At 52.7% G+C, this 27652-nt stretch overlaps 1 protein-coding gene across 4 annotated transcripts in view; it reads right to left on the bottom strand.

The window, feature by feature from the left end:
* The window catches only part of TMEM104 (transmembrane protein 104), a 62513-nt gene that overhangs the window by 28748 nt on the left and 6113 nt on the right, over positions 1–27652 (bottom strand). For 2 of the 4 annotated variants that reach the window (XM_017535659.2, XM_017535660.2), the window contains exons 3-8: positions 24848–24969; positions 22166–22247; positions 20817–20913; positions 20092–20172; positions 16195–16294; positions 15670–15778 (exon numbers count right to left, since the gene is read on the bottom strand). In XM_017535659.2, the coding sequence (XP_017391148.1) occupies positions 15670–15778; positions 16195–16294; positions 20092–20172; positions 20817–20913; positions 22166–22247; positions 24848–24969 (591 nt within the window). The other 2 variants (XM_017535661.2, XM_037741013.1) reach the window with 2 other exon arrangements.

The raw sequence follows: 27652 nt of genomic DNA, 5'->3' as shown, positions 1-27652 counted from the left end.
ATACAAAGTCTTGCTCTGCTGCCCAAGCTGGAGTGCAGTAGCGTGATCATAGCCCACTGCAGCCTTGACCTCCTAGGCTCAAGCAGTCCTCCCACCTCAGCCTCTTGAATAGCTGGGACTAAGTCGTGTGCCACCATGCCTGGCTAATTTTTGTATTTTTTGTAGAGACAGGGTCTCATCATGTTGACCAGGCTGGTCTCAAACTTCTGAGCTCAAGCAATCTGCCTTCTTTCACCTCCCAAAGTGCTAGGATTCCAGGTGTAAGCCACTGTGCCCAGCCCCAACACTATTCTTATTTGACTTCCATGACCTTCACCCAAGTTCACTACAGTCCAAATGCTCTTTAGGACAGTCCCTACCAAACACAAAGGATCAGTCACCATGCAGAAGACATTTGCCAGAGAAAGAGAGCAGGAGCCATGTCAGAAACCATGTTGGCAGCGTGTGTGCACCAAATCCCACGAACCGCTGTCACGGCTTATTTGCCAAAACTCTGTGATGAGAGGCACCATGCCATCTAGAGGAGGTTGTCCGAATTCTGTGGAACATCGCACTTTCACAAGCAACTACGTAAGGACCAGCATCCTAAAATGTTCTCAACAGGGCAAGGGGTGAACGGCGCCCTTCCTGAAGACCAGCCCAGGAATGGGCTGACCCAGAGACTGGGAGGGGATGGGGTTTGTGCCAGGACAGGCTATCGGGCTCTAGACACTGACCCAACCATGACAGAGACAGGGGCGATCTTTCCCTCGCCAATTCTTAAATACTGTGTACCTGCTGCAGAGTGAGTGATGAGGACAGAAGGAGGCCGGCTGCCTCCCTCAGTGCACGTGCCCCTCAGCAGCAGTGATCGGTGTCAGCCCAACATTTGCCATAATGCACTGTTGGAACAAGTTAACACGGCCCACTGTCCCTGGCTCCCCTGATCTTCCCAAACCCCTCAACTAGAATGTCCTTGGGAGATGCTTGCTGAATAGACTGCAAGTCTGAAAGATTCAGGTGATGACTGAAGATAGAACTGACAGCTGACCCCTACATGACTCTAAAGAAGTGAGTGCCCCTTGTGCACTAGAGGTCAGCTCTATGCATCTTTTCACTGGGTCACCACATTCTTCAGTAAAAAACCATGACTGCTCCCGCCAAGCTGGCAGCCCCGTTCTGAATGAGTGGAGAGATAGAAGATTTACAGCTCTCCTCAAAGGCGGGAGGACATTGAGTTTCCAGGCAGAGGCAATCATGAGCCAAGAGTGAAGGTCCCAGCAGGGTGTGCTAAAGCGGCCACCAAGCTACAAAGCAGAAGAAACCAAATCCATGCAGCATGAGCTCATCAACCAGGGGCTGGTCAGGAGAAAAGACTCGTCCCTCTGCCCGGCTAGCGGAGATGAGGATGAACTCTGGGCACCTTCTTGGTACACTTGGTACAGGTGCAGACTGGCCAACAGTGGGGACCTGCACTACCTCTGCTCATACACCTGTGAAATGCTATTCAACTCTGACGCTGGGAAGCCTGGAAGAATGATTTCAGGGAGAAAGAACCCAGGGGAAAGGTGGCTGCTCTCTTTTATGCAAAGTTGCCCCCTTAGACTTGGGGGGCCAGGGCTCCCAAGCAGCTCTGGTGCACGGCCTGCCCAAGCTGTCACACGTCCAGAACGCCACCTCCCAGGATGCAAAGTCAGCCCGTTTGTGGCCGGGAAGGAGGCAGCATGAAGAGAATGCCTGAGAGCTTCCCGCACAGAACTGAGGCGGTGCCACTCTGGGAGGCTGGCCGTCCCATGGCAGCTGTGATGCAGGTTGCAAGGGATGATCCCTGGACTTGCCTGTGCCGGCTCCAAGAAAGACGGGAAGAGCCAGACAGCACGGCAGGGACAGTCCAGGGCCACTGGGCCACTGCTCAGCAACTCCTGAGGGGCCTTTGGATATGTGACAGCCAAAAACCTCCCCAGGTCCCTTCTTCAAACCCCCCTGCTTCCCCCCTTTCAAGGCAACTGGAAACAGCCAAGAAAAACCCACACAACTGCCTTTTCTGAGCCTCCTCTGAACAATCCATACCCCTACTTAAATGACACGCTGAATTTCTTAGTTCGGGACCTGAGGTTTGTAACTTATCTCTACTGGAGCTCTGGGAGGCAACAAAATGAGCATCTTTTCCCTAACCCCTTGAAGGTGAAAAAGGAACATCAGGAAACTCATCCCAAACTTCCTATCAGGCAGAGTGTGGCTCATAGGAGCCCGTGTGTGGGAGGCGTGTAGTGGAAGGCGCCACCTGGGAGGGAGCCTGGTGCCATGACCCACCAGGGCTCCTGCAGCACTGGGTGGGCAGCCTGGCTGTGACCTGCCCGGAAACTGTCCACACACTGTGGCCGTTGCAAGAGGGAGCCTGTGTCTGCCCAGAACACACATTGTGGCCCCCAGGCAGCAGACTCCACCACCTTCGGAACCACGACAAGTCCACACAGCTGGTAATACCCTGCCCATTGTGTCCCAGCTTCCAGCTGGGAGCTGGTACGAGGGTCACACTGAAGGCATGCTGGTGGCAAGAGACCAGCCCTTGAGCAGGACACCCTTCTCTACCTAGAGCCCTTCCCAAGCTCTCCAAGCTTCCCAAGACACTTGAGACTGATGTCTGTCACTCCAGAGAAGGCTCTGCCCTGGGGCAGGGAAGGCGAGGCTCAGAACCAGCAAGTGGACTGGCCCTGCCAGGCATGACCGGAGTGCCCAGGTGGGACGGCATCTTCCAAGGAGAGCTCCTCCCTGCACCTGGGTGACTGTCTCCACTTTAGAAAACTGAGGTTGAGACGAATTCATTTGTCTCAAATCTCACACTAGTTAGACGCAGTGGGGATTTCAACCAGGCCATGTTTATTCAAAGCCCAGTCCCTCTTTAGAGCACTCAACTGCCTCCTTCGCTTACACCCTGATGGAAGGGCTACCTCCTCTGCCATCTACTTACTCTGTGGCCCCCTCAAGGCTGGAGCCTTCAGGGCAGGAGGACTGGGCTGGCCCAGTGGCCTTGGCCTGGCCTGGGTGGTGCTTCCCTCACCCTCTCACTGGAGGACAAGCCTGCCTGCCTGTGTTGTCTCTTTCTCGGCTAAAAAGCCAGATGGTACCTGGTGGTGGGCAGAGTTCCAAGTATGTGATGCCAGAGCTGCAACCCTTGTGGTTTGGGGGGAGGGGAAGATAAATATTGTGGAAAACCCACGCAGTCATTTGCTTAATGATTATAGGCCATCAGGGTTTACAGAGGACAGCCTGGCTCCTCACAGCACGTCGGAGAGCCATGGAATCCAGCACCCGCACGTCCAGGTGAAAAGACCATGAGGTCCGACCTTGACCTAAGAGAGCTTTACGGATGTTAGTGAGGAGCTGGGGTGGGGCAGAGGACGTGTGTGCACCAGGCTGTGGGAAGCGAGGAACAGACCTGTCTCTGGAGGTGGCGCCTACTCTAATCCGTCACTGTCCACATTTCAGATGCAAAGAGGTAATGGTGGAGAGACGGGTGGCGAGCTATCTGTGACTTCAGGGCACTGGATGGATTCCTGCAGCTCGCTTCTATTTCTGCCCCCCAAAGACAGGGGCGCCCTGGCCCTTGCAGAGGGGAAGCTTGTCCTGGCAGCGAGGACCAGAGGATGATCCGCCCGCTGGGAAAGGAGGGGCCGGCTGTGCATGCAGTCTGTCTGGCCGGAGCAGAAGCCACTAGCTGTGGTGGGCTCTGGCCACCAGCAGGCCAAGGCCCAGGGGAGGGATGTGTGCCAACGCCTCGCCATGGGCCCAGTAGTGGCGTCCACCTGTAAGTGGTCTTCCTCATTCCAACCTTCAGGAGCAACCGCACTGCGACAGGCCACGCTGGCTCTAGATAGAAAGGTGAATGAGGTACAGCCTGTGGCCTGAAGGAGCTCACAGTGAGGCCAAGGAACGGAATAATCATTAAAAAAAAAAAAAAGCCAATGAATGCCATGGCAGGGGGTGGGGGAAGCCCCTGAGCTCTGTGTGGACTAGGGGAATGTTCCTCTGATTCTGAAGCAAGGCACAGGCATGCAGTGGGCCAGGCATGAAAGCACCTGGCACCTGGGGAGGACACTGGCGGGGGAAACGGGGGCATCTGGGGGAGAGAGAAGGCTCCAGGAGACAGGTGCAGACCATCCCATGTGAGGGAGTTTAGACTTTGCTTTCTAGAGAGGAGCTTCCATGGGGTTTTAACTAGGGAGATGGCCATCAGGTTTACCTAAAATCAGGTTGACAGAGAAAACCTTCATGACCTTGGGGCAGTTCTGCTGTGAGGCACTGGGCCTGCACACCAGGGAGGGGCTGTGACAGGCTGCCCCTCATCATGGAGCACTGGGGCAGGACACCCCTCCTAACGTGATGAGGTTTTTAAAATGCATTTTGATCCTTTGAACTAGGAGTATAGACGGGGGTAGGGGGAGATGAGGGAAGTTCATTCACATCCTATTGGAACAGAGGAGTGAAAGGGCCGTCCTAGGCCCTCCCAGGGAACCCGATGGGAGGCAGAGCCAGGGATGCCCACTTTCTGGGGCAGGCTCTAGAGAAGCCCTTCTTCCCCATGTCAGGAAGAAAATGGGGACTGTGAAGAAAGGCAGGGCTCTTCTAGAGGGTTTGGCTCTGAAAAGCATAATAACCTCTCTTCCAGGCTCTCCTTGGCTGAGTTAACAGATGCAAAGACCAGAACTTCTCCAGGCACTACGAGTGTGGTTTATTGGCTCTCATGTTTTAGCTTTTGAGACCTCTCTACAAACATCGCTCTTCTAGTATTTATGCTGGATGTGAAGGAAGAGGGAGGGGATGGGTGCATGGCACTCTTTTGCCTGACAGCTGTGCCTGCAGAGTCTGGGCCTCGGTTAGTCTGGGTCACAGTATACCACAATCTTATACCAGTGAGAAGGCTGCGCCATGTCTTACTTGGCTACGTAACTGCTGAGGGCTGGGTTCCCACTGTTGGGGTCAGGCTAGGGGTCAACTTGGTCCCCACAGGTCCGAAGAACAAGAGGGCATGAGAGGAACAGGTGGGCTGTGTTGTGAGTGACAGAAGATGGGAACTCCGGGCCAGTCTAGTCCCTCAACTCCCTTGGTAAAAAACACCCACTCTTACAACCATCTGACTCTGCCAGGAATTGAACCGCTCAGAACATTCAGTGGTGGCGATGTGTGTACCCACAGGCCCCGGAACCCATGGAGCCACTTGCATCTCCAGTAACCAGCTGGCATCCGATGGCTTTTGGTGTCCAGAGTCTTGCCCTTAATCCCCTGCCCTGCCCTGGGAACAGGAGGAGGCAGTGCCATTGCCCTCTGTTGCCTGGAGCTTGTGCGACAAGGAGAGGTGCCAGGTGATCACTTGAGATGCTCTCGGCATCTTTCCTTCCTCAGTCCATGCTCTCGGCGCAGGAAGAGCAATGGCAGCGGGAACACTCCAGCAGGAGCTGGAGGAAGCGAGGGAGGGAAGGAAGTCAGGTGCCCAGAACACGGGAGCCCTGCAGAGGGCTGCACAGGCCCAGCTGACTCCACCCCTTCTCTGCTGACGTCTGGCCTCGAAATAGACTGGGAACTGAGTAACCTTGGAGGCGGGACAGAGGGGAGACAGCATATCAAGCTGGCTGATTAACGAGCTCTGTTGAAGCGGGTTTGAGAAATGATGCCAGCGAGCCCCCAGCTTCCTCCCTAGTCAGGGGTCAGATACCTGGTCAGATACCAGGAGTGAGATACCCTCTTTGGGGAGCTGGCATGCTGTGGCGTCTGGAGTCCCCAACCAGCAGCTTCAGAGGAAGTTACAGGGGGGAAGCCTAGAGCACTACTCACTAGGGACACAGGAGGTACCTGTCAGCCGAAAGCGACAAACCAGCCCCTAGCCAATGGGTATGCAGAGCCCCACTTCTCTCTGGCAGCGCCTTAGGTGTGAACTCCAGGATGTGGCAGCACCAGGCCAGAGACCTGTGGCTGACCCAGCCCCTCCCCTTTCTCTGACAGCTGCCTCTGCCACAGTGCTGTGGGGAGCAGTTCTTGGAGGAAGACCAGAGTGGGCCTCTCCCCGGGACACCTTTCACCACCTGGAGAGGTCTGTGCCAGCAGGATTTCTCAAAGAGAAGTACGCACAGAATTATCCTCAGAACTGGTTGGAAATGCAGATTCCTGGGCTCCACAGCCTTAGAATCTGCTGCATCAGGCCTGGCGCAGGACCCAAGAATCTACATTTTTATTAAGGGCCTGGAGGCATTCTTGTGCTAGTGGCTGGGCAACCAGACCTTGAAAAACACTTTCGAGGCTCTTGTTCCTGATCCAGAGGAAGGGGACCAGCTGGGAAGTGTTCCCAAGACTGTTCACCTGCCTCTTAGGTGAAGCACAGCCTCCCTGCAGTAGTGCGGGAGAACGCACCGGAATGGCTTGGATATCACAGACCGCAGGGGCCTCTCGGACTCAGTGAGCACCCAACACCCAATATCTGGCCCTGCGTTCTTTTCCGGAACATCAAGTTTTTCAAAAAACGTCTCACTCTGTGGTTGAAGGAAGTTCTTGCCATAGCCAAACTATGCATGCCCTGCGGTGGCTCATGACCCTTCTGGAGTCACACTCACACGGGTATCTGCTGCCACACCCCCGGCGCCTCCTTTTGTGCTTGGGGCCTATGAAAATATTCCTTGGTTCACTGTTAAAGAATCCTAAGACATCGGGCTCATGCTAATTCATCCGACATCTTCATTAATGCGCACTCTAATCGTTCCGCTCTGTGTAAGGGCCGTCGCAGTCAAGTCCCTCGCACCTCTCTGCTGGCTGTGAAGCCTCTGAGGTTCTGTGGCTCCTGTCTCCTCAGGGCCAGGGTGCAGTGGAGAGGGCACACTAGCTATTTCTTCTCTGCACACAGGTGCTGCTTTTGAGCCAGTGTGTAGGGCCAGCACCACTGGCTGGGACACTGGCCACATGGAGGACCACGGCTATTACTTTAGAGTGAGCGCTTTATTTAATTAAACAATTACTGCGATGGCCCTGGGGCACTGTTTAAAAAGACATCAGGTTCTGCTTATGATATGCACCCTGTAACAGAGCAAGCATCGTGCCGGGAATAGCACAGCCTCATGAAACTTGGCAGGGCCACCACAAATGCCACAGACTGATCTACGGGATAAAACGAGCAGACAGACACGGAGCAGAAGAAAAATAGTGTGGTATACACAGCTTTCGTTTTAGTTAGCACAAAATATTTAAGAACATGCCATGTTACTCTCAAGCTACTGGTAGGTTGCTAGATTCCACAGACTATGGAGTTTTTTGGCACTTTTTTTTTTTTTTTTTTTGATGAAATGAAGCAAAAACAAAAAAACAAGGTGGGATGGAGGGAGATCTGAAATCAACAACTGGGATGTACCCTGAACAAATATAATAAAATTATTTTTAGTTATTTGCCCAGAAATGGGAGTTCTAGAAGTGGAGTGGGGTGCAGAGTGTGGATGGATGGGGCTGTTGAACTTTGGGAGCCTGCCCGAGGCTCAGCTTCTCCAGGGGAATGACTGGAAATGTGTGTGCACACACGGGTCAGTGGCCATGATCGGCCCAGGTGGCTTGGGAACTGAGGCACACCCAGTTTTTTATCCCTGACTGCGCCACTCACAAACAAGGAGGGCTCAGGCCTCGAGCTCAGGATCTGACTGGGATCAGCGTGAGACCCGCAAAGAAACGGTCCTGAAAAAGCTCAGCGCAGAAGGTCCCCAGCAGGGATGCATACTCCCCCACAGAGCCCTACTTGGAAGCTTCCCAACCAAATTGGCCTGTGCACAGGTGTGGGGATTGGTTATATACTTATCAAGCTCCAGGGAGCTCTCCCAGCTCAGGCATGTGGATGGGGAGGGAAGGGGTGCTGGTTACTTCTTTCAGGTGGGCTGCTTATGACGTCCACTCCAACCTGTCCTCCTGTCTCTACAGCAATAGGAACTAGGCTTTGGGGTTCTACACTTTTGCGTATGAATACACAGATACCTCCCTTTACACAACAGAAGGGCTCCTAAAGTTCTTTTATAAATTCTGAATTTTCACAGAACACCACATTAAATACACTAGAGAAACTAAGAATTTAAAGGAAATCTGAGGCAAATCCTTCTATAAAGTAACAAATCACTTTGTAGCAAGCAACTACCTTCTCGATTTATTTTACACATTTAGATTCTCATATAATGGGGTTCCTAGGAGTTAAGAATGCTGGGTGTGTGGGGGACAAGTTCATGGCAACAGATCATTTCCCATCTCCATTCACTTCCTGGGTGAACTGGTGAGTGGAGGTGGGGTGAGGGAGGAGGAACCACGTAAGTTACACTTCCTCACGTGCCTGGGAGCAGAACTGGCTTGCTGAGGGCAGGTGGTCTTTGCAAGGCTGTACTCATTACTTTCCCGACAATGGAGAAGGAGGTAAAGACATGTGGTTTAGGCTAACCACGCCAAATCCAAAAATCCAACATCTGAAATCCTCCAAAATCTGAAACTTTTTGAGCATCAACACGATCCTCAAAGGAAATGCTTATTGGAACATTTTGGATTTTGGATTTTTGCATTTGAGATGCTCTACTGTAAGTATAATGCAGATATTCTAAAATCTAGAAAAAATCTGAAATCAGAAATGCTCTGGTTCCAAATATTTTGGAGAAGGGATACCCAATCTGCACATTCTACCAGGGCCAGAGAAACTCAACTGTCATCTGTGAAGGAGGCTATGCTGGTCACCTGCTCAGAAGCTGGAATGCAAGATCCTGTCACCCCTCAGGACCTCAATGGAGGTCCATGAGCAGCTTCTGAACTGGGGAAGGGAGTGGTAGGGAGAAGACGCCACTGCTTGCTGCCTTGTGACCCGGAGTCCCCCAGTCTGGCACGTGTACGGAGACCATGGAGGTGATGGCATGGGAGACTAGGCATCGTCCTCTTAGCTGGCACACAGCTATTGGCCAAGGTGGGGACAGGTTGTGTGGTGTGATGAATGGTAGGCCAGTCAACCAAACCCACGTCCCTGAAAGTGACATTAAAAATGAAAAGAGCGGCTGGGCCCAGTGGCTCACGTCTGTAATTCCAGCACTTTAGGAGGCCAAGGTGGGTGAATCACCTGAGGTCGGGAGTTCGAGACCAGTCTGACCAACATGGAGAAACCCCGTCTCTACTAAAAATACAAAAATTAGCCAGGTGTGATGGCACATGCCTGTAATCCAAGTCACTCAGGAGGCTGAGGCAGGAGAATCGCTTGAACGTGGGAGGTGGAAGTTGCAGTGAGCCGACATCACACCACTCAGCTCGTTGCTCACACTAGCCTGGGCAACAAGAGTGAAACTCCACCTCGAAACAAACAAACAAACAAAAAACAAAAACAGCAACCCTCTCACTGAGCAGGCGGAGGAAGCATGGGCCAAATCTCCAGGGGCACTGGGGGTGAGGGTATTGGAAGCAGTCACAGGGTGACTCAGGGAGGTGTCATCCTGGTGTCCTCAGCAAGGTGAGGGGAAGAAAGGATGGATGGGGGCCACACTCAGACAGGAGCAACAGTGGTGGAAGAATGGGAGGGTGGTGGGGGCTCACGCTGGCCAGGAGTTAGCAAGACAAGCTGCAGTGTCGGAATGAGTGACAGGCAACCTGAATTTCATTTAGGAAGGGGTGGGGGAATCGAAAGCACACGGAAGGACAAGAAGCCATTACTGGTCTAAGATACATAGACAGCTCCTCAGGAAAAAACCAAGCAAGCAAGAACAACACAGGCCTGACCCTGTGTTATTGATTTCCTTGAGACGAGCTAATCCTTTGAAGTCACCATTTCAGTCTGAGCGCAGTCACTGCCTGAAGTTAGAGTTCACCCAGCATTAGACTCCCAGCTCTGTTTGCGTAGTGGACATGGGCATGTACATTTTTGGGGTACGGGGAAGAAATGAATTCTTCCTTGAAACTCAATCTCATGGGATGAATGCAGAAGGCTTAGCACCTGTGGGACAAAAAGGACCTGGGACACGAATCTCAGGGGCTCATGACCCCACACAAAGCTGGCTGAAGACACCCCGAAGCCTCACTGAGTCCCTCTTCTGGCAGTGGTGGGCACAGGTTTGAACAACTGCACTCAGCGCACCTGTGGTGCCACCCAGGGATGACGGGCATCTCTCCACAGGCGAGAGGAGAGGAAAGGGTGAAAGGCAAAACAAACTCGACCTTTCTGGAGTTTCCAGAACCGAATGAGGAGGAACTGACAAGAGGTGCATTGGAAGCGAGAAGAAAAGGAAAGGAAAGATGGGCTTCCCGGATCACCCCAATGAGCCCTCAATGGTTGCCATCCTATTAAGGGGGCACTTCGATGTCCTGACCTTGGAAGCAACACCCTTCCCCTCCAGGCATCCCGGAGTCTCCTCCTGACTCAACCTGGTTTGGTGTGAGCGAGACGGGAGGGTGGACATTTCCCAGGAAGGGACGTTCTCGCCAGGCTGCCTGCGTGCTGCGCTGAGGATCCTGCTTTCCGTTTCCAGACGGGCCAACCCACTAGACTTGTCTACGGAGAGAGCTCACTTCTCCTGTCCACGTTCTAGCCAGGCCCTCCCCAGGCCACCTTTCTTGTCTGACTGCGTTTCACTCCAATCCAGGGTTCGATGCTGCACAAATCCGAGGGGCAGTGTTCACCTGTGTTCTCTGGAGTTGTGCTCTGGGGGCACCACTGATGTTGAAAGCAACAGGAGTAGTGCCTGGGAGGCAGATGGCACAGGGTCCCGAGAGTCTCCAGTCTGGTGAAGTCCCTGCTGCTCTTAAAACCTGTTGCTTCTCTAATCTTCCTTCCTCACTGGTCCTTCCTCTAGGCCGCCTCCTACCCCAGCACTGGTAAGAATAAATATTCAAGTGAAGGCAGCAGTGACCCACTTATTAGCAGACGCCACAGCCCCAGGGCACAGTTGGCTGACGCTGAAAGAACAGAGACCACGGCAGGGGAAGAAGTGTCCTTGGGAAGAGGCACTAATTCCAATACTACTTGAGTGCCCAGGAAAAGCTGGCCTTGTTATCTAGCAGCGAGGGGTACCAAGGCAGACGGGGCATTGATTGAGTCAGTGACAATGATGGGCAGACCTGCAAAGGCGCTCACTCACCAGGGACCACACTCAGCCGTTTCACCCCAATCGCCTGCAAACGTCAGGCTCCCAAGGCTGAGAACAGGTGCTCCATGCCCCGGCCTGTGCATGGCACTGGGGGCTGCCCCCAAAGCAGAGCCCATGGAACTGAGTCTTGGGCAAATGGAGCAAGTTTGTGTCACCAGGGCAGGATATAGCTGAGAGGCCAAAGAGTTGAGCAGCTGTCCGTCTGCTTCAGCTCCAGGATCCCAGGAAGCCCCCATCTGTGAGTCAGTTTTCTCTGCTGTGAAATGGGATGATGCTGTATACTTTACTGTGTGGCTGGGGGTCAAAAGTCACTGGTACATGCTACACCGAAGCAAGGTAAACCATGGGAGGGCGGGGCACTCACAGCACGCAAGGCACTGCCATACGGGCACATCAATCCATCTGCACCCTCACGAAAAGGATATTTTCTCCTTGAGTGGTACTATTTTAGGAGGAAACCATTTGGTTTTGAAATGGGGACTGCACACCGTTTTAAGTGTTGCAAACAGACAAAGGCCAGTGTTGCCATGTGAGAGGGAGCCAAGATGGAATCCTGGCAGAGGGAGAGATAACAGGGCTGTCGCAAAGGCCTGGAAGGACCCTTCTGTTGTCAACGTGAGCATGAATCTCAGGCTGACTTAGCCCTCTAGGAAGAGGCCAGCAGACAGAAATCCCCCTGGCCCTCCACTTCTTCAAGGGGGTGTCTGGAAGGAGCTTGGGAAGGACTGTCTCTGTCACAGGGAGTGGCAGGGCACTGGCCAGGCACTTGCAGCTCATATCCCTCTCCCAAGTCACCTGTGCCCTGGAGGTGGGTCTCACAGCTTGTGTTCAAGGCAGGACAGGCGGCCAGGGTGACCTTGTCCTGTCCCAGGGCAGCCAACAAGGGGCCCCCTGCTCAACATGGCCAGTTTGCGACCGGGTCTCCAGCCAGGATAAGCTCCGCTCTGCCATCTGCACTCCCAGCTCTGTTCAGCCGGGGCCTGCAGGGCCACCTGCGACCCAGTAGCATCTGTCCACCTGTGAGTGGTGGATGCCGCTTGCTGCTCGCTCTTCCTAATGGTGAGAGGCTTTCAGCACTTGGGAGTCCCCACTGTCACCTCTGACACTGCTTCCCTCTGACTCTCTCTAGGAGGAGGGTTGGGTCCAGGCAGGGGACAGGAATATCAGCTGCCAGGTGATGCAGGAATGAGGAAGTGCAACAAAGCTGCTGGGCAGTGCCCTCCATCCCAGGGGAGAGTGACACACGCCAGCGTCCCAGACACTTGGGACAGTCTGAGTCCCAAACGGAACTGGTTCACACACAATCCTATCACCTCACCAGGGGTCCCTGGCTCCTTCGTGCTGTAGAGGAAGGAACGAAATGCCAACTTCTGACTGTGTTGCCTACCAAAGCCGGAGAAACTGCAGAAAGAATCCTGAGATGCTCCCCAGCCTGGAGACAAGGTTACCTGTTTGAAAGAACTGGAGCATCTCATAAGTTCCCATTTGATTTTTCAAAAGAGCAGGAGGGATGAGTGGGGGGTGGGGGGTAGGGCCTGAGAATCCAAGACCAGCTGATAGCAGATCCTGATGATAATCTCCATGGGCCCTAATAACAGCGTCCAGGTCACTGCAGCCTCCAGCTGCAGTGGCCTGCTGGGACACCCCAGAGAGCCCACTGAAGTAGCAAGTGACTCAGGGGACCTCTGCCCCATGGCACCCTGCTCTGTGGCTCCTCCAGGGAGGGAGAGGGAGAAAGTGACTCATATCAGCTGCGCCGGGAAGCACAGGATGTGGATGAGGGTCGTCAGGTGCAAAGAGGAGGGGCTGGAATTTTCCACTGGTGAAGGTCAAGGGCTTTTTTTGTAGGTAACCATGATGCTACACACAGGCCAGCCCTGGAGACAGTTACTACAGCAAGGATTCTCACTGTGCATGTGCGTCTCAGGAGCATTCCTGGGAAGACACAGAAGAAATCGCTTCCAGACGACTTTCTGAAAGGTAGACCACAATATATAAGTCTGCATCTCTGTCCCCCAGAACCTACTGCTGCAGAATGGCAATGAAGAAGAAATTATTAGTAGGTCCCTTTTAAAAATGCAGGTTGGGTAGGGGCATCATCTATCTGAGACAAACAAGATCTGTGTGCAGGGCAGGGAGGTGCTTTCAATCCTCCCCCGACCTGCTTGCTGCCTTGCTGAACATTTTGAGTGAAGTCTGGCTGGCAGCAAAATCAGAAACAGCTGGTGGTAAGAGGCAGCATGGCGTTTCTAGAAGGGATGGACAATCTTCTGAGACAGAATGACCAGGGGGCAGGGGGGAAGGACAGCCCTCCTTGGGCCACTTGCTGGAAGCTAGCTCCCCTGACCTTTCCAAAGATGCACAGGGACAAGCCCTGCAGGCCAGAGTTGGGAGGGAAGATGCTGTCCTCACTCGCAGGAGAGCTCAGGACTGAGGGAGAATACACATCTTTGCCAACCCCTTCCTCCAGTCACTTTGCCGCTTCCCACTCACCAAGGGAGGCGAAGGGCCTGCAGAGCGATGAAAGCACCAGAGTTTGGGGTCACGGGAATAGCAGGCTACTGTTCTGCAGCTCACACCCTGGGAGCCACATGCAAAACTGAGAGTGACTTCTGAGACAACACCAAGGCCCATCTGCCTTGACTTCTCCAAACTGGATAGAAGAGCCCATGCAAACCAAAAGCCTTCTGAGCAAACAGAAGCCCCCTGCAGGGGCCTGGGGTGTGGGGAAGGGTACAGTCACTGGCCCAGAAAGAGAAGGCTCTTGTGGGTAGCCAGGGTCTCCATTCCTGTTCTGTAGCCTCTGCTTCCTGTTTTCGTGGCTTTCTGCAGGCTGTGATGACAATTAGCTCTATGAGTTATATGTGCAATATCTGGGCGATGAAGGCAGTAATTAATGCCTGTCTGCTTTCCTGAAGGGTTCCTTCTGTTCAGTCAGAGAGTTATTGAGATCCAGGGAGAGAGGCTTCCATCATGTGGAAGGTTTATAAGAATCAGTGAGGGAACCATTTAACAAGGCAAGAATAACGCTTCTAAATAATTTATCAGGCGAATGGCAGCAGCCAATATTCCCAGCGCGCAGTATCCTTTTTGCTGGTGGGTGGGGAGTGTGCCTGGCAGGGTCTTTAGATTCCAGCTGCCCCCCCAGCAAAGACCCACCGGACTGGCTCTGCTGTGGCTGCTCTGCCCTGAACGTGCCACCGTGTCTGTGTGGGCTGCTCAAACCCTGTCCTCCATCACCTCCTTCTGCCCATCTACCCTGCTGGAGATCCAGATGGGGACTTTCACTTACTAATGCCATTGCTAATTTTGTCAATCGTGGTTTGTTGACTGTTAAGAGGCTAACGAGCCTCAGCTGTGCCGCTAGTGCCCAGGTTCTCCCCTCCGCTGCCATGCTGGTTCCTGTTCCCGCCCCAAGGCTGGGGGACATGGAGAAGGGTGCCAGACAATCAACCTGCTACCAAATTCCCACCAGATGTGTGTCGGAGGGATCAGATGCAGTTCTACTAAAAGACAAACGGCTAGCCACAGCTGAATGTGCAGGAAAAGAAACACAGACCATCAGCCGACCGCCGCAGAGATGCAGAGAGGAAAACCAATTCCTGCATGGCCCAGGCCACAGAGTTCCTGCAGTAGGTCTGTAGAGTGGGACTAGGAGGGCAAGAAAAACCATTCAGTGGCCCCTTGGAGTGAACAAATCCAGATCCAATAGCCCGCAGGGCCTGTGGAAACCTTTAGTCAGAAGTCAGGAGGCCAGCTCCCTGAAAAGCTTGGCTCTCTCTTGGTCCCTGCCTCCCCGCTCCAAATCAGCCAAGTGGCCACGTGTCAAACTGTGTGTCACCTGGCACACCTAAATTTATGTCAGGGCTGAGGAGGACCAAGAGAAAGCAGAGAATATTAATAGATACTGCAACAGTTAAAAGAAAAACATTTCTGAGTCCCGCCCCCAGAGTAGGCAGAGATAAATAACCATCTCTGGTTTTGTATCTTATTATCCAGGACCTGTCTGGCATATTATTTGGCTCCCTGCCCCCCACAATGGCACAAAGAAATCAAGAACGAGCCTGGAGATTCATCATCTTCTCTTGTCCACTGGGAAGACGAAAGGAGGATGAAAGATAGGAAGAGAGCTGGGCTGATCCTTCCTATCTGGAGAGGATGTTTATGGCTAGACCCAGCATCGAACCACATGCTCTTGGGCTGCCCAGGAGTAAGGTCAAAACGTGGAAGTTTCTGGAAAATGAGATCTGGCGCTCTTGGAGAACTCTGCTGAGAGTGGCCCTAGAGCCTGAGCTAGGTTTACAACAGTCAAGGCCTTGAATCTGGTGGCTATGACCCGAGTGCCTATTCCAAACCACGCTTGACTTTAAGGCCTGCTGCCAGGAGCCTCGGGGGCTAGACTCTTAGTGATGCAATCCATTTCTGCCTGGGGCCAAGGCACCAGTGCTTAGCCAGAGTGTGGAGAAGGGTAGACCCTCCTCTCCGGGGAAAGGGTTCTACCAGGAAGTAAAGGCATTTCAGATGCCCTCAGCTGCCCAGGCTGGGCTGGGGCACAGACACTCACCAAGTAGATGTGGTAGGCATCCACACGGCGCAGGGGCCCCCAGCACTGGTCAGTGTCGTTGTATTTGGTATCTGCCTCCACGCCGCAGGAGTCATTGCCAGTGGTGCTGCTGATAAAGAGAATGACAGCAGGCCCAGGCTCAGCGAGGCCACTTGGCTTGGCTGAGGGAGACAGAAGCCACTCCCTGCACAGCTGCCTGAGCACCAGCAATCAGACTTTTCACAAACCACATTGCGAGATGCATCTCTGAGGACGCATCCTCCTTATTCCTGCAGCACCATTTCCCAACGACTCAGGAGCCCTTGGTGGGAGCCCAGTGGGGCAGGGAAGGGGACAGTGACATAAGCTAAGGAGAGACAGCACGGCTGGCTGTGGTCTATGCAGAAAAGGGCCTGGGCATCTGCATTCCCTAGATGCAAGTCTAGATGAAGTCACTCAGCATGGTGCTTGTCCCCTGGACACTCTGCCCTGACTGGCTGAGGAAGCCCCTTTTGCTAGTCAGCCTAGGGGTCGGGGGGAACTCACCAGGTCACCTGCATGAGGGAGAAGGGCACGGCAGCAGCATAGATGGCGAGGTCCCCATACAGGTAAACGATGATGCAGAAATAGAACAAGTTGACCCCCACTGGAAGGAACACAGCCATCAGTCAGGGAGCCACAAAGAAATGTCTGCATTTTTTTTCTGACTAAATCTCTACCTCTCCCATAGCTTTCACTTCTTCAAGCTGTTTACTTTCTATAAAAAGTGGGAAAATGACCCCAAAGTCCTATTTCTTTTTCTGGCTGGCTACACTGTGATGCTGACAGGAGATAGATCGACTCATGACTTCACCTGAGAGGGCTCAGCGAGGCTGGGAGGATCAGAGAGATTTTGAAGCCAGACAGGTGTACGGTGAGTGTGAAGCTTGGCATGGCCAGGGAGGAACCAGATGTGCCTTCATGCTTGTGACACGCTTTGGGAAGGAGGAGGGGTGCCGAGTCAGGAGCCTGAACCCCTGAGTGCATCTGGGCTGGGGGCCCCCTCCGGTGTCAGGCAACACCACCAGGCTCTAAGACAAGAGATTGCTACTGAAGAGCTGAAGCAAAGAGAAGTTGACGGAAACAGCCTAGCTCTCTGAAGCTGAGATCCAAAGGGTAAAAAGCCCTTGATTTCCAAAGGCCAAGTGCCTCATTCTGAATCTGACTGATCACAAGCACACGATGGCCTGGTGTTCTGCGGGGGATGGTGCTCAAGACAGGCTCCCTTTCCTTCTTATGGGAAGCACTCCTGAGGGACAGCGCTGACTCTGGAAGGTGCGTGACACTGACACTCCCGCTGCAGAGGCCACATTTGTCCCCTCTCACTCCAGCAGGAGGCTGAACAAGAAGTTGGGAACACAGGGCTCTAGTCCTGATTCCATCAGACTTGTTTCAGGACCCCAGCAAGTTGTCTCCTCACCCATGACGGGGAGAAGAATCCCACCTGGCCATCTTCCATAAATGATTCCAGCTAGAAAGGTCAGGTACAAGGGCTCTGAAAAGAGCAGCAGGGCCCTACGACCTAAGGGTTACTGCCCAGACAACCAGTCTCCACCCCTGCTCAGACTAATGCTCACGTTTTTGATGTCACTGGTCTCAAGCTGCTGGCTTCTCTGAGAACATAAAGAAAAATGAAGTGACAGTTCCCTTCTAATCCTGGTGGCTCAGAAGAGCCTGCAGGGTCCCCAAGGGAAAGCCTAGGACATGTTACTCCTGGGCCATGTGAGGTCAGCTCTGTTCCTAGGAGTCTGGGGGGAAAGGGCTAAGAAAACACGATTCTCCAGGGGACCCAGGAGGGTCTCAGTGCCTGCTTTTTGAATATGGCATGTCCTTCCCTGGCATGGCAGAGCTAGCCTGATGTCCAAGCTTAGTGGCCTTTGGGGTTGGCCTGTCACTCAGGCCCAGTCTCCAGGTACAGCCTGCACTCCAGCTTGCATTCAGCTCTGAGAGGACGCACTGTCCCCCGCCCCACTCCCAGCCTTTCCTCCACCTGCCAATGGACTCTGGCATCAGCTCTGTTTATAAACTGCCATTGGCCCTCCCTGATCAATAAATTTCATTACTAGACACAAAATAAGAAGATCAATGTACTTCCTGAGAGGACAGCAATGACTAGGCCTGCATTTCTGATTACAAGAAATGAGCTGGGACCCTAAGGGAGCCTCCTACAGAGGGGGCAGCCCCACCAAGGGTGAAGATGACAATCTGACAGTCTGTGAATCAGGAATGAGGCAGAACGGAGGTTTTCAGCTGGGGTGATTTTGCCTCCCAGACTCTACTGGGAACATCTGACAACATCTGAAGACAGTTTTGACTGTCGTACCTGGGAGGTGCTACTGGCAACTAGTGGGCAGGCACAGAACCCTACCACGCACAGAACAGGCCCACAAAGAGAAACTCCCCCATCCAAACATCAACAGGGCTAAGCCTGAGAAACTCTGGGGTAGAGAAGGAGACTCCCACTAAGTGTGAGGCTGGTCTCAGAGAAGTATCTTTATTTTCTATTAGATTTAGGCAAATTAGGAGTCTACTTTGTGATGGGGGAAAAAAGGTAAAACCGCTGGTTCCTAGAATCTTAAAGAAATCAGGGCAGATTGCAGAACACGAACTTGAGAAAGGAGGTTTAAAAGGCATACGTCCTCCCTCCAGCGTGCACTTTATTTTAAAGACTGCGTTTGGAAGGGGACTTTGCGTGGCTGCCAGGAGGAGACGCTTACGCTTGCTCAGGCTGGTGAGACGGAAGGGATGGAAATGGAACAAAGGAGAAGCATAGAAGCGGGCTGAACCGGCCAGTTGGTTTTGGTGAATTCTGAAAACCTTCCGTGAAGCCAGTCCCGCAGGGAGGGTGAACTGGGCCCCTGGGCGGCCTTTGGCTGATAATCACATCGCCCCACCAATAACAAACTAAATGCTTAATGTCCTAAAGAGCAGTCAAGGAGATTCGAGCTCCTGCAGTCCCCCCAGCTCTAAGTTAAGTGCAGCCACATTTAAGACTAGAAAGAACTGGTCGGGCAGCCCATTCAACAAATGGGCTTTGACAAAGGGGCAAAGATCTTCTAAGACAGTTGGGAGGGGAAGGATGAACTGAGAATGTGTCTGACTCAATGAAAGGGAAATAAGGTCTGGGCACATTAAAAACTCAACTCTTCTCTCTTTCTCTTTTTTTTTTTTTTGAGACAAGGTCTCACTCTGTCACCCAGGCTGAAGTGCAGCAGTGTGATCTCGGCTCACTGCAACCTCTGTCTCCCGGGTTCATGTGATTCTCGTGCCTCAGCCTCTGGAGTAGCTGGGACCACAGGTGTGTACCACCATGCGTGGTTAATTTTCATATTTTTAATAGAGACAGGGTTTCACCATGTTTGCCAGGCTGGTCTCCAACTCCTGGTCTCTCCAAATCTACCTGCCTTGGCCTCCCCAAGTGCTGGGATTACAGGCATGAGCCACCATGCCTGGCCACTAAACTCTTAAATAGCTCATCTTCCAAAAGAACAAGATTTGCCACGGAGGTATAAGATGTCGCTGGAACACCCAACAACCCAACCCCCGAATTGGGTAGCTCTCTTTTGACTGCAGCCAGATCCCAGGAAGGAGCAGGTTCACCACCACACTCCAGGGCTCCTGGCCCACTCGGCCAGTCTGGGTGTGGGCTCCTAGCGCCCTCTGCCGGCCACTGGGAAGCCAGGCCCAGGCGTGCGTGTGGCAGAGCCTATCGCTGTCAGGTGTTATTCCAGGCAGAATCGGCCAGAAGAGGGCAAGGTCAGAGGCAATCAAGCAGGAGGGGCAAAACCACCAGCTGGCCTCCATCAGCTTCTTTTGCAGGAAAAGGAAAAGCTTCTTTTGTAGCTGCCTGGGGTCCCTGACCCCCGCTGGAGTAGCTGCCTGGGGTCCCTGACCTCCGCTGGAGTAGCTGCCTGGGGTCCCTGACTTCCGCTGGAGTAGCTGCCTGGGGTCCCTGACCTCCGCTGGAGTAGCTGCCTGAGGTCCCTGACTTCCGCTGGAGTAGCTGCCTGGGGTCCCTGACTTCCACTGGAGTTGTTGCCTGGGGTTCCTGACCTCTGCTGGAGTAGCTGCCTGGGGTCCCTGACTTCCGCTGGAGTAGCTGCCTGGGGTTCCTGACCCCTGCTGGAGTAGCTGCCTGTGTTCCTGACCTCTGCTGGAGTAGCTGCCTTGGGTTCTTGACTTCTGCTAGAGAAGCCACCTCTTTATTTTCAATGCCCACAGACAGGGAGGAATCCAGGAAAACAGGTCAGCAAGGTGGCTTCTCAGGTGCTGAGGAAGCAGCTCCTTCATCTGCTCTGCCCCTGGCCTGGCAGTCAGGGTGGAACCCTCATTACAAGGGCACACGTCTGCAGCGAGGCACCAGCTCCCCGTTTCCCTACACCCCACCCCCAAAAGAACTTCTACCTTTATTGAAGAACATGGAGGCCATTTGTCCCATTTCCACCCGGTCTGTGATTTCAAACAGGTTGGGAGATCCACGTCTCTCTGTGGAGCCAAAAGAACAAGGAAGAGGAAGTGGTTTTTCACATGGAGAGCTTCAGAGGGTGGTGTGGACCTCACTGAATCATCTAAACCATACAATCCCTAAGTGTCCAAACTCGAGCAAACTTTTCCTAATGTTTTCTGCTTGAAATGGTTTAACAGTCTTTTTTTTTTAAAAAAAGGGAATTCAGAGACACTCCTGCAGGGGTGAAAGGGAGAGCAGGTGTCGGAGCCCAGCCCAGGCGAACAGGGAGGAGACAGCAAGGCAGGGGCGTGTGTGGACATGAGGGACAGGCAGGAGGAAGAGATGCCACAGAATGACATTTACTCAAGCTTCCAGGGAGCACTGGGCACAGAACCAGGCATTTAATCATCTCAGCAACAAGAAGGGGGGGAAACTGAGGCACAGAGGTCAAGGAATTCACCAAGCTGCAAATCTAAGTAAGTAGCCCAGCCAGCAGGGCCAGGCCTGTGCCCAGGACTGAAGCCCTGTTGCTCTTTTTACCCTACCACAGGGCCTGGCTCAGAATCCGAGAGCAGGAAATGCCAGAGGAGTCTGTGGGGAAACTCCCCAGGGCCCTCTCCAAGAAGAAAGGGAACCCTGTGGTCCAGAGGAAGTGTGGGCCCGCTAGGACCCCAAGACTTACGCACAGACAGGATGGGCCGCTTCTCTGCCCGCTCATAGTTGTCCCGGATGAGAACATCACTGTCTGAGGCTGTGGAGGAGTCGTCGTCTTCCTCCTCCTGGTAGGTGGTGGGATAGATGAGGAGGAGGGAGAAAAACAAGGGAAAAAAAAGGAGCACATCAAAAAAATAAAAAATGTTAGCCAGGTATGGTGTCATGTGCCTGCAGTCCCAGCTACCTGGGAGGCTGAGAAAGGAGGACCACCTGAGTCCATGAGGTCGAGGCTGCAGTAAGCTGCAATTGCAACACTGCACTCCAGCCTAGCTGACAGAGTGAGAGAGAGAAAAAAAAAGAGGAGCAAGTAACTCTACAGAAAAGCCCTGGGAGAATGGAGAACCTGCTTCCTTTGTTCTTTTTTTTGAGATGGAGTTTTGCTCTTGTCACCCAGGCTGGAGTGCAATGGTGCAATCTTGGCTCACTGCAACCTCCGCCTCCTGGGTTCAGGCGATTCTCCTGCTTCAGCCTCCAGAGTAGCTGGGATTATGGGCGCCTACCACCACGCCCAGCTAATTTTTGTATTTTTATTAGAGACGAGGTTTCATCACATTGGTCAGGCTGGTCTAGAACTCCTGTCCTCAGGTAATTCACCAGCCTCGGCCTCCCAAAGTGCTAGGATTATAGGCGTGAGCCACCACGCCTAGGCTCTTTTTTTTTTTTTTTTGTTGATGACTCTCATTCTGTCACCCAGGCTTGGGCGCAGCGGCATGATCTCAGCTCACTGCAACCTCTGCCTCCCAGGTTCGAGTAATTCTCGTGCGTCAGCATCCTGAGTAGCAGGGTTTACAAGCACACACCATCACTCCTGGCTAACTTTTGTAGTTTTAGTAGAGATGGGGTTTCACCATGTTGCCCAGGCTGATCTTGAACTCCTGACTTCAAGTGATCCTCCCGCCTTGGTCCCCCAAAGTGCTAGGATTACAGGCGTGAGCCCCCGTGCTGGCCCCTGTGTTCTTTTTTTCTGCGGGGCATCTGTATGTGATTGGGGAGCTCTCAGCACATCTATGCTGCCCTATTAGAAGCCGTGGAGGAATAAGTGACAGCACAGTTCCTGGGTAGGAAGGTTCCAAACAGCTGAGCTGGGTGCGCGTCAGAGCAGGAGAGCCTGAGGCTGAGACGGGAAAGTGGACGAGGCTCCATTTGTACTCTAACTTTAGGTGGCCATTAAGCTTCAGCTGGGGGACTGTGCTTCAGGAGCAGCACCGTGGAGAGAGCCCACCACGCACTGAGAGGAAAAGAACAGGCTACTGAGACTACCTCTTGGGTACCCAAAGGAACAGAGGCATGGGCTGGAGATGAGGGCAACACACGTACCTTGTGGTTCTCCATCCTCTTCCAGCGGAGCTGCGCGTTGGCTGCGGCCATGGCCTCTATCACAAAGGTGGTGGTCACGAAGCTGCAGGGGGCGCGTGCCCAGCGCCAAAGGCAGACAGGAGGTTGGGGGCGGCACAGAGAGAAGGGAAACACCATTGTAAGACACGACTAGACCCACCGGCCCGGAGCATTCTCTTTTCTGAGAGGTGTTCCTTAGAGATGAGCCTTACCTCATAAAAAGGTGTGCGTGCTTTGATGTTGCTGTCTACAGTGAGAATGTATTTCCAGTGCACAAGAGAGAGGGGCATGAATTAAGTGATGGGAGGGAAAGTACCCAAAAAAGAGAGGGAGCTGGGGGCAGAGGTGGTGCTGGGACAAGCCGAGCTGCACACCCAGGAGGGGCCGTGGTGGGCAGACGCCAAAGGATGCTCTGTGAAGGGAGGCTGGTTCACACAGGGCCCCCCAGCTTCTGGAAGGACAGCAGGCAGTTTTCACCTCACCTTGCAAGGACAGAGGCAAGCAGTCACCTCCCAATTACATACATGGATGGAAGACACGCAGGCATGGATAACTGGAAATGGGCACTTGGCTCCGGAATCCGTCCTTTTTTTCTTTGGCAGTACTTTTTACTTTCCAAATAATCTGGCTAATATTAAAATAAGCTTGCACTTCTATGGCCTGATTCAAAAGGGAGATTGGGAGGTGGCAACAGATGCTTGCCAAGAAGTCAGACTAGACTGGAAAAATCTTTTCTTTTCCTCTTAAAGAAACTTGAGAGACCTAGATGACAGCTGGAATGCACGAATGCTTTTGTTAACGGAGGATACAGAAGTGGGCTACCTTCCTGCTAATAAAACCTGAGGTATGAATCCATCTCTGCCGTGGAACAGCGGGGGACGAACATTCATCTCCTGCTTTCTTGAGGCCAGGACAGCTCTGCCACCAGACTCACCCCTGCCTCTCCCTGAGTGTTGACAGCTGGGGGGCTGACTGCTCGGCTCTGAGGTCGGGAGGGAGCTGAGTCGCTTGGCTTCACACCAGTTAGGACAAGGCTGACAAGCCGCCCTGTGGTGGCGAAGGCCTTGGGCATGGTGAGCGCGCCTGTGCCCACGATGAGGTTAAACCAGTTAAAGCCATACCTACTCCCACCCTGGGGGAGCAGCCAGCTCGGAAGCCCCCATTCTAATCACCTCAGCACCTCCTAGAAAGGTTTCTCATTATCTTGCCTAAGTGACCATTTTAAGGGCTTTGGATTTACCCTTCTTTTTGGAAGTAAAATTAAAATCAATCTTAATTAAGGCATAGAGAGGCTTCTCATGGTTGCTTGCAGAAGGCCAACTCATTGATCATGTCCAAACACAAATGGGTTGAGCAAGGAGTGGGGTGTGGCACCCTCTACCTCAGAGCCCCCAAAGAACACTTCTCATTTGGATGGCTGCCTGTGCTGAAGGTCCTTTAAAGGGGACAGCAGAGTCGTGTAAGGACACACACTTCCAGAGCTCTTGGCTGCCAGGGCTCACAGTAGGTAATGAACCAGTAGTGCCCCAAGATTCACCCTCAAAACTCCCCAAAAGAAATGCATGAAGAAGCTGGAAAGCATGGGCATTTTCCTATCCCATTCAGCCTTTCGTACATCTTAGTTTGCGCCAACTACTAAGCTCCGTCTCATCCGTCTCATCATCTCAGATCCTCACTTAGATGCAGCCCTCCCAAACCCTGCTTCCCCTAGCATCCTAGTCCCCTCGCCCTGCAATGCCTTCCTCTTTCCACAGCACTCGCTGCCTTCCAGCTTGCTCTTCAATTTACCCATTTCTTATCTTCACTGCTCACTGTCTGTCTCCACAGAATAAAGTCAAGTCTGCACAGGCAGGGATGTTTGTTGGTGAGGCTCCCTCAGTACCTGGAAGGGTGCTTGGTGTACAGATGGGGAGGGGGGTCGCCTCTCTCAGGAGAGGTGTTTCCAGGTGCTCCTTCCCATCTGTTTTTGCAGCTTGTGGATTCCTACCTGAACTACAGAGGACTTTAATACCTAGTCCTAAATCCCTTCCTGGCCGGGACACTTGCAGACAACTTCAGACCAGTCCCTACATGTGCAGGAATCCCCGAAAAGTGCCTCAGGTAGAACCCACCCTTCCTGAAGCATCCGCTGATGAGGCTCACACACCTGGCTCAAGGAGCAGGTAAAGGCCTGGGGAGGTACACGGCAGGCAAGTGCCACACTTGATCATGCCCACGGTGTGTTTATCACCTACTTTGTGAATTACCTTAAGCAAATTCTAAATTCCAAGCTGATTTCCCATATCACCTTACAGGTTTGTTAGATCCTTCCTGGGTGGTATTTTCTCAGACAGCAAAACTTGACGGTAATGTTAATAAAGCCTACATTTAATAGCAGGGGATGTAAATCTGGGGAAGAGGCCAGCATCGTGTGAGATTCCAAAGCCTAGTGGATGCCCAGGTTTTTATCTGATCAGGGCTGTGCCGCCGCTCTACTAACATCAGCCACCAGGAGGCCTCTGTGACTACTGCTCCCTCTCTGACTACCCTGGCAAGGACTCACCGCGCTAAAGACAGGGTAGACAGGTGTCTCCCCACCCCTCAGTGCCCTCACGTTCGGCCCTCCAGGGCTGACTCCCTCCTGTTCCACTCCCAGCCCCTGTGGGAAAGTCCCTGCTGCCTCACCTCATGAAGCCCAGGAACACCAGCAGGACGAGGCTGACAAGCCACCCGGCAGTGGCGAAGGCCTTGGGCATGGTGAGCGCGCCCGTGCCCACGATGAGGTTAAACATGTACACCAGCCCAACCTGGAACCGACAGAGGCAACATTCAAGCCCAGAAATTAATCAACCTCTCCCCTTAACGGCTCCCAAGGAATGACCCTGGATGAACGGCACCCCTGTGGAGACCAGAAGGCCAGACTTGAGAGAGGGAAGCAGGCAGGACAGGAGAATCACACCTGGGGTCTATGGAGCCAGGCTCTGCAACCAAAGAGCCTGTTAACCAAACATTAACAGCTGGATGACTCAAGCCCTTGGGTTCACGTCTCCACGATCAGTTTCAGTCTCTTTTCCCGCCATCACCACTGCCATCCCCTCCTAAAGCTTCATCGCGGATGTCAGCGCTCTGCTCTACCAGGCTGCAGGATTCCGGGGGACAGAGCAACATAGGTGGGGCACCTGGCATAAAGGCGAGCACATAATGCTGACCTCAAAGAAACATCCACTTTTCCAAGACCACTGAGCATGTGACTCAAGGCTCCTCTTCACCCATCCTTGCCACTGTCCTTTGGGACACAGACATTCATGCTTCCCTTCCTCCATCCTTTTCCCCAGACCAACTTCAGGTTTTTTGAAAAAAACTGAGATATAATTCACATACCATAAAATCCACCCATTTAAAGTACACACGTCAGTGGGTTTTAGGAATATTCACAAGGTTGGGCGACCAGCACCACCACCTAATTCCATTTTATCACCCTCCAAAAAACCCATTTCCGTTAGCAGCCATTCCCCATTCTTCCCTCACCCCCTTGCTCACCCAACTTCAGGGTGATTTCTCAGGTCACCGACTTCAGGGTTTTTTAAAATTTATTTATTTATTTATTTATTTTTTGAGACAAGGTCTCACTCTGTTGCCCAGGCTGGAGTGCAGTGGCACAATCTTGGCTCGCCGCAACCTCTGCCTCCCAGGTTCAAGAGATTCTCCTGCCTCAGCCTCCCAAGTAGCTGGGACTACAGGTGTGTGCCACCATGCCCAGCTAATTTTTGCATTTTTAGTAGAGAAAGGGTTTCACCACGTTGGTCAGGATGTTCTCAAACTCCTGACCTCGTGATCTGCCCGCCTTGGCCTCCCAAAGTGCTGGGATTACAGGTGTGAGTCACTGTGCCTGGCCGTTACTTCAGGTTTTAAACAACCCACAGTTATAATGATTCCCTTTCCGAGATCTCAGCCATGAGCTTCCTGTCTGGCCTGAGTCCCTGCCCTTCTGTGATGCTCCCCAGTCCCCCAGCCTCCTCCCCTGCCAATCCTCCCTTTTAGATAGAAGCCCACCCCTATTTTGGCATCATCTGCTTCCTTTCCTGGTGCAGAGGGCTCCACCAAGCACATGCCTCCTTTCCTGGTGTATTTCTCTTAGTATCAACCTTTCTGAAGACCTCAAGTCCAGCTGCCTGCTAGTCACCTACAACTAGACATCCCATCAGTGGCCCCATTCTCCTTCCTTCCCCTCCAGATCACAGTGCTAGTGATTTTATTTCTGGAACTTCTTTTGCGGCTAACTCTGGTTCCTATCCTTATTTACAATTCAAATTAATCTTTCTGGCCTGGACTGGTGCAGTAGACTCCTAACTTGTCTTCCTATATCCTGCTAAATTGGGTGACTTACCGTATGCTTTACCACCTGTTTCTGATCATTAAAAAAGACAAACACCTCATCTCTGGGAATGCTTACCCATCTCTCATTTTCACTTCCTGTTCTTAGAAAGATGCGCTTTTCTCTATTTTAAAGCTTTTCGAAGATAGCCATGCTGAATTTGTGATCAGAAATACACAAATTGGTGCCCATTCTCCCAGACTCGGTTATTTTTCTTTTTAAAGCATGAATAGACCGGGTGCAGTGGCTCACGCCTATAATCCCAGCACTTTGGGAGGCGAGGTGAGCAGATCACCTGAGGTCAGTAGTTCAAGACCAGCCTGTCCAACGTGGTGAAACCCCATCTCTACTAAAAATACAAAAATTAGTCAGCCAGTGGCGTACGTCTGTAATCCCAGCTGGTCAGGGGGTTGAGGCAGGAGAATGGCTTGAATCCAGAAGGTGGAGGTTGCGGTGAGCCGAGATCACGCCACTGCACTCCAGCTTGGGTAAGAGAGGAAGACTCCATTTTTAAAAAAAAAGCATGAAGAAATAGAGATGGACAACTCCTGCCTTGGGGCCGTTGGCTGGGGAAAGGAGGGGCTGGGCAGCAGTTAGACAGGACAGGCTCCCCAGCAGGTGCTAACTGGACATCTGAGAGCAAGACAAATGAGAGGACCCCTTGTGGAGAGGAAAGCACTCTGCCTGCAGTACCTGAACACCTGGCACAGCACCTAAGCCCTCTGCTGCCACCTCCCTGGCCCCTCAATTCCTACCCAGCCTTCAGGGCGCATTCAATGCGACTTCTACCGCAAAGTCCTTCCCAGGCTCCCACAGTTGTCTTGCCTTCCGCCTTTGAATCCTTGTGGCAATAACACTTCTTATGCCCGTTCTTGTTTCAGATATTGGCATAGTTCTCTTTTCCTTGTTGCTAAATATGAAGCTCGCTGTGGCCGTGGGCTGCATTTCACTTCTCTCTGCATTTCTCAGGGTGCCTGGCACACAGCCTGAAGATGGGAACACTCAGCTGACTGCACTGGACCCCCCTTGGGTTATATCTGATGTGAGTCTGACAGCTTTCATCATCCAGTTTTGGACATCACAATCTCAATTTTTTTTTTTTTTTTTGAGACGGA

Source organism: Cebus imitator, unplaced genomic scaffold (assembly GCF_001604975.1).
Source record: "Cebus imitator isolate Cc_AM_T3 unplaced genomic scaffold, Cebus_imitator-1.0 Scaffold93, whole genome shotgun sequence".
Classification (NCBI taxonomy): Eukaryota; Metazoa; Chordata; class Mammalia; order Primates; family Cebidae; genus Cebus; species Cebus imitator.
This window is presented reverse-complemented; position numbering and strand designations above follow the sequence as displayed.